Source organism: Clupea harengus, chromosome 24 (genome assembly GCF_900700415.2).
Source record: "Clupea harengus chromosome 24, Ch_v2.0.2, whole genome shotgun sequence".
NCBI classification, from domain to species: Eukaryota; Metazoa; Chordata; class Actinopteri; order Clupeiformes; family Clupeidae; genus Clupea; species Clupea harengus.
In genome coordinates, this window is record NC_045175.1 from 8,987,686 (window position 1) to 8,999,711 (window position 12,026).

The 12,026-nt window shown below is 45.2% G+C and overlaps 1 protein-coding gene across 4 annotated transcripts in view; it reads right to left on the reverse strand.

Annotated features, from left to right (window-relative positions):
- The window catches only part of evi5l (ecotropic viral integration site 5 like), a 37,649-nt gene extending 26,907 nt beyond the window's left edge, over positions 1-10,742 (reverse strand). For all 4 annotated transcript variants that reach the window (XM_031562121.1, XM_031562120.1, XM_031562118.1 and 1 more), the window contains exons 1-9: positions 10,390-10,742; positions 8,530-8,719; positions 7,587-7,811; positions 6,385-6,459; positions 5,639-5,764; positions 3,031-3,174; positions 2,720-2,809; positions 1,103-1,200; positions 7-67 (exon numbers count right to left, since the gene is read on the reverse strand). In XM_031562121.1, coding sequence (XP_031417981.1) covers positions 7-67; positions 1,103-1,200; positions 2,720-2,809; positions 3,031-3,174; positions 5,639-5,764; positions 6,385-6,459; positions 7,587-7,811; positions 8,530-8,719; positions 10,390-10,637 — 1,257 coding nt within the window. In that variant the 5' untranslated portion in view covers positions 10,638-10,742. The remainder of the gene's footprint in view (positions 1-6; positions 68-1,102; positions 1,201-2,719; positions 2,810-3,030; positions 3,175-5,638; positions 5,765-6,384; positions 6,460-7,586; positions 7,812-8,529; positions 8,720-10,389) is intronic.
- Between the last annotated feature and the right edge of the window lie 1,284 nt (positions 10,743-12,026).

Genomic DNA, 12,026 nt, shown 5'->3' on the forward strand with positions numbered 1-12,026 from the left:
GGGCACCTTTATCTCAATCTGCTCCTCCATCTCTTTGTTTTTGATGGTGGTGTATTCTTTCTCCAGCCTGGTGGATCACATACACACACACACACACACACACACACAAATTGAAGTAATTCGATGAAACTCAATGCCTCCACAGTAATTCAAATTAACAATTTATTGAACCCATAAACCCCTTTGAAATAGCAGCAAATGTATTCATTTAAAAAGAAGTTTCAAGATTTGGTGTGATTCCTGTTTTTACTGATTGTTCGATCGACTTCATCAAAAACTGGATCCACTCACTGGATCCTTCCCCATCTGACGTCATCTCTCTATCGCCTGACCCTATGCAGATCAACATGTTTACTTTCACAACTACCTCCTGAGCGAACGCTTGTTTCTCTAATGGCTAACAGCACTGCCATTTGAATGCATAGAGGAGCATGTCCAGTGGGCTAGCATACGTCCAGTGAACTAGCATCGTAAGCTATATGTTGTATCAGCACTCGGGCTGTCTTTGTTTTGCGTGTGCGTGGAGAGAACAAAGAGTGTGGGTGTTTCCGTCAGTCTGCTAAAGCTAAAGTACCTTGTAGCACCTGAATGCTTACCAAGAACAAGAGTTGAGTATGCTGTGTCCACAGTTGTAAAAACACAGACAGACTTTTTTTTTCCTTTTGTAAGAAAAACCTCTCCATCATAATAGAGCTATGCGTTTTCATAATGTGTTATCTGCGTTAGCTTTGTGTTTTTAAAAGGACCATCATTGTAAAGACGAGAGACTATCATTTGCAAAAGTCTCTCTGTCTGTAATGATGGCCGTAGCTCAACAATGCTTTTGGAAAGTACACCCCTGAGCTCTAAAATATATATTTTTGAAAGTCTGTATAAATGCGATTTCTTTGCATCTAAACGTTCCGTATCAAGGAGACTTTTGGCTGATTCTACACGCGATCAACTGAACGGCGGAGACAACTGTGTCCTAAAACTGATGAGCTTATGGTAACTATGGTAACCATGCCACTGTAGAACGACGGGGAGTTCCAAAGCCGCCCCGGTTACATAAATGCGGTTTCTCTCTCTACTCCTTTCCCCTGTGGCCCAAAGCGACACGTACTTCTTCATCTTCTTCGGGATGTACTTGATCTGATAGGCCCTCAAAATCAGCTTGTCTGGACAGCTGTCAAACTGGTGAGGTATGACCTTCTGGAAGTGCTGCCATGACAACAGAGGGGAAAGGTTTCATCAAATTACAGGTAAATAAAACAGTACAACAAACACAAAAAGCTTGGTAAATAATCAAATGACAAAACAAAAGTTAATTGAACCAAGACAGACTATTTACAGATTCACAAATTCAGAATTGCTCTGGTACATAATACAACTATACTGAATATTCAAATGATATAGAGTATTTTCCATACACATAAAGTGCTTCACATCAGTATTCAAAAGGCACAGAAAACATGGCCTCCCATATTTTAATGTATAAAAACGATACAGTTTCTACAGTATATCGTACCACTCACAGTAACGTGAAGTCTGATAAACCTCCACGGCAGAGAAACAGGTGGTTGAAGCGTCAGGCTACACTGACTAGCATCGAGCTTTAAAAGCTGCCAGTCTCTTCAGATATTGTTCGGATATTCATAGGAAGTGAAAGTGGTGGCACATTCAACTGCCATTAACTGCCAACCAAAGACCCAGTTTAATCTCTCTCTCTCTCTCTCGCTCTCTCTCTTTTGAACTAGAGAAAAAGACACGGGAGAGAAGACAACCTTTTCAGCTAAAACTGCCGGATGGCATGGAGACATCTAATCGTAGAGAGATTACTGCACATGCTATCTCTTTTTATGAGGAGCTCTACCGGGAGAAGCCATGAGATGGGAAGGCAGTTGACGAGCTGCTCTGTGGACTGCCACCACTATCTGAGAGGAATAAGCTGGGACCTTTCCTCCCTCCTTCACGCTCTGTCTCTGTCTCTCTCTCTCTCTCTCTCTCTCACTCTCTTTCCCCACCCCCCATCTAACCTCTCTACGATGTCTTGCACTACAAAGTAATCGCTGCATTTGCAAAAAACATTTTGATGAAGGTGCATGTTGTTACTGGCTTTCATGCTGAGACCACTCTCTATATAAGCAAAATATATCATCTAGACGCTCCAGAAGAATGGAGAGACATAATTGAATAATTCAAATAATTATCACCTCTCCTGAATCCTCTCTAATGCCTTATTCTGCATGAATTTAGCAAATTAAAACAAAGCTTTAAGATATTTCATATGATAGATATATTTGAAGGAGTAATATACTACAGAGTTAGATACTACAGAATATAACAATCTAATCACATCAAATAAGAATCCCATGTTTCAGAAATAATCAGTGAACAGTAAAATAGGTACAAAAGTAACGCAGAAAAAATACAAAGAATAAAGAGAGAGGGAGAGAAAAAGCGAGTATTATTATTATTATTTATATATTTATTATTTCTTCTTTATATCTACACGTCTGTGTCTGTGTGTGTGGGGGGGTGTAATCATAATAATAATAGTAATAATAATAATTATTATTATTATCATCAATATTTGTATTGTGATTATTGTGATTTATAATCTATTTATATATGTATATGTCTGTACAAGCTTTGACAACATAAGAGCTCTTGTCATGTCAATAATGCCTTTGAAATTGAAAAATTGTAAATTAAAAGAGAGAGAGAGAGAGAGACTGACCTGTGACATCCCCTCCATATCCAGCTGAATTAGGTCAGTCTGGTTGTACTGCAAGATGGCCATACCAACACGAAATATGATCTCCAAACCCTGAGGATACACACACACACACACACACACACACACACACACACACACACACACACACACGTCTTAAATTGCACATATATTTCATACATACCAACCATCCACTCTTACTCTCTCTCTCTCTCTCTCTGTCTCACTCACACACACACACACACACACACACACACACACACACACACACACACACACACACACACACACACAGGCGTCTCTGTCCCACTGACCTCGTACATGAAGATGTCAAAGATGCGCGTGGCCACGGGCAGGGGGAGGAAGGTGAGGAAGAGGGTGAGGAACCAGGAGGAGGCGTACATGGAAGTGTGGAAACTCTGGGAGCGGAAGTGCACGTTCAACTCTGGCAACTGCTCCTGGAGAGAGAAAGAGAGAGAGGGAGAGAGAGAGAGAGAGAGAAAGAGAGAGAGAGAGAGAGAGAGAGAGAGGGGTTATGGAGGTGTGGAAACTCTGGGAGCGGAAGTGCACGTTCAACTCTGGCAACTGCTCCTGGAGAGAGAAAGAGAGAGAGGGAGAGAGAGAGAGAGAGAGAGAGAGAGAGAGAGAGAGAGAGGGGTTATGGAGGTGTGGAAACTCTGGGAGCGGAAGTGCACGTTCAACTCCGGCAACTGCTCCTGGAGAGAGAAAGAGAGAGAGGGAGAGAGAGAGAGAGAGAGAAAGAGAGAGAGAGAGAGAGAGAGAGAGAGAGAGAGGGGTTATGGAGGTGTGGAAACTCTGGGAGCGGAAGTGCACGTTCAACTCTGGCAACTGCTCCTGGAGAGAGAAAGAGAGAGAGGGAGAGAGAGAGAGAGAGAGAGAGAGAGAGAGAGAGAGAGAGAGAGAGGGGTTATGGAGGTGTGGAAACTCTGGGAGCGGAAGTGCACGTTCAACTCCGGCAACTGCTCCTGGAGAGAGAAAGAGAGAGAGGGAGAGAGAGAAAGAGAGAGAGAGAGAGAGAGAGAGAGAGAGAGAGAGAGAGAGAGAAAGAGAGAGAGAGAGGGGTTAACAAATGATGAAAGAAAAGGAGAACATGACAGAGTGATGGACAGAGAGAGAGGTTATGGAGGTGTGGAAACTCTGGCAACTGCCACCCTCCTGGGGGGGAGAGAGATTAATAGCGGGACAAGAGGGTGACACAAAAGGAGAAAGGAAGAGAGATGGAGAAGGAGAGATAGAGACAGAAAAAGAGGTTAAGAGATGAATACAGATGTAGAGAGAGAGAGACAGAGAGAGAGAGAGAGAGAGAGAGAGAGAGAGAGACGGGGACGCATAGAGATGATGACAGAAAAGGAGAGAGGATGCAATCAGGAGAGGGTGAGAGAATAAGGAAGGTAAGACAGAAAGAGAGAGGGCAGGGGTGAAGGATGGAGGGATACACAGTAAAGGAGAGAAAGAGAGAGGGCAGGGGTGAAGGATGGAGGGATACACAGTAAAGGAGAGAAAGAAGTCAAGTGAAGAAGTGAAGAGAGAGCTAAGGAAGCCAAAATATGGTAGAAGAAAGACACTGATTAAAAAGAAACTGCAAAAGAGAGCAAGATAGAGAGCGAGTGAGAGGGAGACAGAGAAAGTGAAGGAGAGAAAGAGAGAGTGAAAGAGACAGAGAGTGAGTGACAGAGAGCGCAAATGAGAGAGACAGAGAGAGTGAGAGAGAGAGAGAGTGAGAGAGAGACAGAGCGAGAGAGTGAGAGAGAGCGAGAGAGAGAATGGAAGAGAGAGAAAAGGAGAGTGAGAGAGACAGAGATAGAGAGCGAGAAGGTGAGAGAGAGAGTGAAAGAAAGCAACTGATGAGTTAGAGGGCAGAGATCGTGACAGGGCCAGTGCGCTATAAAAAGAGGCCGCCTCAGAAGAGCTCGACTCGCCTCAGCAGCCCCGTATTTCAAGTGTGTGTGTGTGTGTGTGTGTGTGTGTGTGTGTGTGTGTGTGTGTGTGTGTGTGTGTGTGTGTGTAGCCCTGTGTGCCCACCTGATCAAAGTTCACTTCAAGTGGAAAAGATCAGACGCAGTGGGGCGGAACCACCGACAAGCCGACACTGACAGACAGCCCACTGCACCATGCGTATCTACTGCCACCTAGTGGACAGCCTGGGTACTGGGACATTGTAATGTCTACTCTCACTCTATGAGTAATGAGTTATGACTAATCTGATTAGCATAATATGAGTCATTTCTCAGAGCAAAATAAATGTTTTGCTAATGTTTTTTTTTTCATTTACGATTCGTCAGCTAACAGTAATGAATGCATTGATTAACCTGAAATGAAAAAATAAATTAAAAATAAAACTTAGTATAAAGATGCCAGGCATAAACTTGGGGTTAAAGGGTTTGTTCATATCAGCTACTGAATTTTAATTCAGATACAGGATCTTTTAACTAGCTTCATTCAGTCCCATCAAGCCATTACATTCTGAATTAGTAAGTAATATAATGAATGCTACAGAATGGTGAATTAAACCTAGTAAGTAATATAATGAATGCTACAGAATGGTGAATTAAACCTAGTAAGTAATATAATGAATGCTACAGAATTGTACTTATGTTCCAGATATGGACCCCTGGCCCTAAGCGTTATATGAACATCACAACCATTTAAACACCTTTGAAGGGTTACCCTTGCCTCCTGTGTCCAGGGGACAGTCATGTTATTTACCTGCAGCAGGTACTCAAACTGGATAGTCATGTTATTTACCTGAAGCAGGTACTCAAACTGGATAGTCATGTTATTTACCTGAAGCAGGTACTTTAACTGGACAGTCATGTTATTTACCTGCAGCAGGTACTCAAACTGGACAGTCATGTTATTTACCTGCAGCAGGTACTCAAACTGGACAGTAATGTTATTTACCTGCAGCAGGTACTCAAACTGGTAGATGCAGAGGCCCAGTTCAGCCATGCTGGGCTTGAAGAGCTCCCTCAGCCTGTACTCCTGCATGCACCGCACAAACACACAGAACGCCTCCTCTTCTGGCATCTGCACAGACACACACACACACACACACATACACACACACACACACACACACACACACACACACACACAGACACACAGACACACAGACACATACACACACATACAGAGACACATACACCCACACACAGACACACACACACACACACACACACACACACACACACACACACACACAGACACAGACACAGACACACACACAGACACAGACACATACACACACACACACACACACACACACACACACACACACACACACACACACACAGACACACACACACACACACACGCACACACACACACACACACAGAGACACATACACACACAGACACACCCACACACACACACAGATAGAGCGAGAGAGAATGTTTTGACTTGTTGATTAAGCTCTTGTACAATGAATATAACATACACAAGTACCCTTATTACAATGTACTTAAGTATTAAACAAGTTATTATTAATACTATGTACAGTATTTCTCCAAAAAAGTAAATTTGATTTAGTTGATAGTGTGTGGTGCACTTATATAATGGCTGTGATTTGGTAGTATTATGGTTTCTATGGTAGCTATTTTGTTGTGTTGTGGTTGGTTTTGGTTGCCATGTGCACTGTTCACCTCACCTGCATAAGCAGTAGACCCACGATAAAGGCACTGCCCTGGCAGTACCCAACTTCCCTGTCAACCAAAGAATATGCCTGCGGGCACACACACACACACACACACACACACACACACACACACACACACACACACACACACACACACACACACACACACACACACACACACAGAGAGAGGGAGATAGCGAGAGAGAGAGAGAGAGAAACAGACATTATTTACAGTATATACTCACTGTCTAGGAAAGACAGAAAATTGCTGACAGAATGTAATATTGAGTTTCAGAGAATATGCCTGCGGGTACACACACACACACACACACACACACACACACACACACACACACACACACACACACACACACACACACACACACACACACACACACACACACACACGTATGCATCCACACACACACACACACACACACACACACACACACACACACACACACACACACACACACACACGTACACACACGCTGCCTTACGAGCAGTAATGGGACATCTCTGTCTGAGACACTCATAATAAGATTCAGGCTGATACCTGTCCTCAACACACTTTTATCTCACCTGCTAAATCTCTCTCTCTCTCTCTCTCTATCTCACCCCCTCTCTCCCTCCCTCTCTGTCTCTCACACCCTCTTCATTTTTCTTCGTCTAAAAACGCAGTGCTTACACACACACACACAGACACAGACACAGACACAGACACAGACACACACAGACACAGACAAATGTCCTTCAGAGGAGGAGCTGAAGGACTTTCACAGTGATGAATGTGTTTCATTATCTGTCACTGTCACACAGTGCACACACAAACACACACACACACACACACACACACATACACACACACACACACACCTTATTCATACCTGCCTCCTGAACAAACACAAACTTATGCACATTAATGCAAACTTTTACACAGAAATATACCCCCATCCCCCACACATGAACACAGATTTCTCCAAATACTTACACTGATAAACACTCACACACAAACATGTACACACATACATTTATCTTCACACACACACACACACACACACACACACACACACACACACACACACACACACACACACACACACACACACACACACACACACACACACACACACACACACATACCTGTTCACAGACACACGTTCACGCACACACATAGGCACAAATTTTCCTTTCACACACACCCTCCTACCCACCTTCATGACATTGAAGAGCACCTCCTGGCCCAGGCTGTCCTGTCCCTTGAAGAACTCATGCTCGGGATAGGTGCGGGCAATGTCCCGGCGAATCAGCTTCTCACAGGGCGACGACATCTTGAGCAGCTCCGAGTACTGGTTCTTCACTGGCATGTCTGTGGCGTTGCCCAGCAACTGCCACACGATGGCCCGGAAGTGGTGAGGAATTCCCTTCCTGATTAACTCCTGCGAGAGAGAGAGAGAGAGAGAGAGAGAGAGAGAGAGAGAGAGAGAGAGAGAGAGAATGAGAGAGAGAGAGACAGAAAGTCAGTGAGAGAGACAGAGAGAGTGTGTGAGAGAGAGAGAGAGAGTGTGTGTGGGGGAGAGAGAGAGAAGGAGAAGGAGAAAGTGAGAGAGAGAGAGAGAGAGAGAGAGAGAGAGAAGGCCATAAAATATGTTAATATTTTACCATTATTTTTATTTCACTCTGTAAGTCTTTTTTATTACAAGATTATTACGTTATTATACATGTATATACATAATGTTACATGTATTAACATGTTATTTGCATGTGGTAAGTAAGCACTTTTGAACTGTGCAATCACTGGTGCCCTGCTCTCACCTTGAGCAGTTTGTCCTTGTCAACAGTGATGCTCAACACTCCAGTGGTCCTCTCTGTTTCAGCACTTTTTAATATCTTTGTTTACATGTAATGCTAAATGCTAAATGCTAATGGACTACAATACTACAGTGGTCCTCTCTGTTTTATAATGTCTTTGTTTACATGTAATGATTTTTTAAATGGGCACTTAAAGACTCTCCAGTCAAGGTATCAATATGCACAGATCAATATGCACTATTAACAAATTAACTTTGACCTTATTTGCATGTGATAAGTAAGCACTTTTGAACTGTGCAATCACTGGTCCCCTGGTCTCACAGATGAACTTTGACCTCGTCTCACCTTCAGCAGTTTGTCCTTCTTGCGGCGCCACTCTTCCCACTCGTTGACGATGCGTCCCCACAGGATCCAGGTGTCCTCCTCCAGGTGGGACAGGTTGGACGAGGCCGAGGAGCTGGACACCAGCGAGGAACCGCTGTTCCGCCGAGAACCGCTCATAGAACGCATGGACTTTGAGTCCGCTTCCAGCAACCTGGGAGAGACACACAGAAGAGAGAGACAGGTGTTAGAATGTGTTTGTGTGTATCTCTCTCTCTGTGTGTGTATCATAAAATTGAAATTGAAATGTGTGTTTGTCTGTCTGTGTCTGTGTGTTGCAAGTGTATGTGTGTGTGTGAAAGAGATTGTGTGTGATTGTGTGTGATAGTGTGTGTCTGAGTGTGTGTGTGAGAGAGATTGTGTGTGATTGTGTGTTTGTCTGTCTCTGTGTGTGTGTGAGAGAGATTGTGTGTGATTGTGTGTGATAGTGTGTGTCTGAGTGTGTGTGTCTGAGTGTTGTTCAGGTGAAGCTCCATATTCCATGTGAAGGGTGTGAGTGGAAACACCTCTCATAATGGGACTGTCCCTCTGTGTAAGAGAGGTTTTCTGATCAAATACCACTGTGACCAATCAGGAATGCTGTCATCTTTCTAATGTATTCAAATGTGTTTTAATGTGATTCATCATCATGTTTTTCTTGTGCTGTCGTTTTAACTGCTGCCTAATATGGGCAGACTCCTGTGTGCAACTGTTAGGTTCATGATTAAGGCCCCTTTAGTGGTCTAAGTGAGGGCTTCTGGGTCACTCAGGGGAGAGCCACGAGAGAGATGGAGAGACACCGGAGAGACACTGGAGAGAGAGAGAGAGACATCACAGAGCTATCGCAAGGACACCTTGAAGCAATGACCAGAGAAGGGAGAAGGGCAGCGGAAAGGAGAAGGGCAGCGGACTGTGCTGTTGCCTATTTTCTGATTAGTGTGTGTGTGTGCGTGTGTTAGGGTGTATGTATGTGTGTGTGTGTGTGTGTGTGTGTTAGGGTGAGTGTGTGTGTGTGTGTGTGTGTGTGTGTGTGTGTGTGTCCGTGTGTATGTATGTGTGTGTGTGTGTGTGTGTGTGTTAGGGTGAGTGTGTGTGTGTGTGTGTGTGTGTGTGTGTGTGTGTCTGTGTGTGTGTGTGTGTCTGTGTGTGTGTGTGTGTGTGTGTGTGTGTGTGTGGGGGCCAGTGTTCCTAACTCTGTAACAACAGGAAGCAGAGCAGCTACACCAGACACACACTGCACCACACCGGCATGGCAACTGTCCCTATGCTGGTTACCAGGCAACTGCCACCGAGATAACAGCCGCAGCAGAACTCTGATGAGCTGATAGAGAGAGGGGAGAGGACACCACAGTGGTGCATTGTGGGTAGGGAGAGATAAGACATGCTGCACGGTTGCGTGGTGGTGCGGTTTCACATCTATGTGCCTGCCAAGAAGTTAAAAACAGGTGTTCCCCCTCGGTTCCCTGTGTAAAAACATCTCATCTCACGTCATTTGGTCTTCACTCTTCCTGACTGGTCCCCTCCCTAATTCATGTCCTCTCAGCTGTTTAGTTGTAGCAGTTAAAAAATAAGCCAACTCATATTAGTCCCGTTACCTGCTCTGGTGTCACACTTAAACCGTTCCCGCCACCCCGACCCCCGCCCCCATCCCCTAGTCCGGTGTCACAGTTAAACCAGTCCCCTCTCCTCCTCTGGTGTCACACTTAAACCGTCCCCCCCCACCCCCTACTCCGGTGTCACACTAAAAACCGTCCCCCCCACCCCCACCCCACCCCCTAGTCTAGTGTCACAGTTAAACCAGTCCCCTCTCCTGCTCCCGTGTCACACTCAAGCCGGTCCCCTCACCTGTTCTGCTCCTCCAGCTTGGCCAGCAGCTCCAGCTCGTCGGGGCTGAGGTTCTCCGAGTCGGCCGGCGAGCATGCGGGCGCCGACAGCAAAGCATCGTGGGAAGACGAGTCCGGGCTCAGCAGCACGGGGCTCCCCATGGAGGGGGGGTCGGCATCCAGCCCCGGGGGGGACGACAGGCTCTCCGGCCGGCCCACGGCCATGGGCCCCCCCTCCCTCTCAGGGCTGCCACTACTGGGGCTGGACATGGGGCTTCCAGTGGGGGCCGGACGTGATGGGTGTGGAGGAGTGTGTGTGTGTATGCGTGTGTGTGTGTGTGTGTGTGTGTCTGTGTGTGTGTGTGTCTGTGTGTGTGTGTGTGTATGTGTGTGGTGGTGGTGGTGATGGGGTATATGAGTGCAATGGTGTGTGTGTGTGTATGTGTGTGTGTGTGTGTGTGTGTGTGTGGAGGTCCTTCTGCAGTGGGACCTTGGTGTTGATGTTTCAGCAGTTATCAGGGTTCACTGGATCTGTCGAAAGGGGAAAAGAGAGAGAGAGAGAAAATAAGGTGAAAATTGCAGGGAAACTGTAACGGCCACTGGCATCACAAGCACAACCTGCTTGATGTACCACTTACTCTAGAGAAGGCAGAGAGGAGAACCAACTGCTAATGAAGGCCCTAGAACTGCTAAAGAACGTGTAAGGTAGGTCATATACTGTATATATATTCTTTTTTTTCTATGTTACTGTCTATGAAAGGGGCCAGAATTATATGTGTTAACACACTGTTATAAAAATGCTTTTCATTTTGTTTTTCTTCCCCCAGCAATGCCACCAACAGTGACTCTGTCTTTGTTTAACATCTCCAATGCTACCAACAGTGATTCCTTCTTTGTATAACATCTTCAGTAAAGATAGACTCTATGGATTTCCTATGATGGCCAGTCTGTTAGGACAGACTCCAGTCGAGTCCAATTGATCTGCAGACACAGAAATGTGAAGCTCCATTGCCTTGTCATGAAATAACAGTAAAGTAATTACAGCATAGCATAAATACTGTAGCATAAATCCATACTATGTGCTATAATATAGCATAAATACTGTAGCATAAATCCATACTATATGCTATAAAATAGCATAACAAATCCATTAGATTGTCTCCTTCCCCACAGATTGGTCTGTGTGTCAGCCAGCCTATCACAACACACACACACACACACACACACACACACACACACACACACACACACACACACACACACACACACACACACACTGAGTGTTAGGACTTTATCTGCGGTGTGTGTCAGGCTCTTGGCAGTGGTCCAGTTTTTTACCCTTTTTGGGTGGAACTTTGCAGAGGGAGCTGGCCAGGCAGTGCATGATGCAATCAGGTAGTGAAGGACAAATAGGTAACTATCTCCCTCTCTCTCACACGCACGCGCACACACACACACACACACACACACACACACACACACAGACACAGACACACGCACACACACATACGCATGGACACACACACTCTTCCCTCCCTTTGTCCTTTCTGCCTTTTTGAATTCTCTTGTACTCTGCCCCTCACTGTCGTTCTCTCTTCAAGCCATCAAAACTAGCAGTCTCACTCATTCAAACTATTTATATTTCTGTCTCTCTCTCTC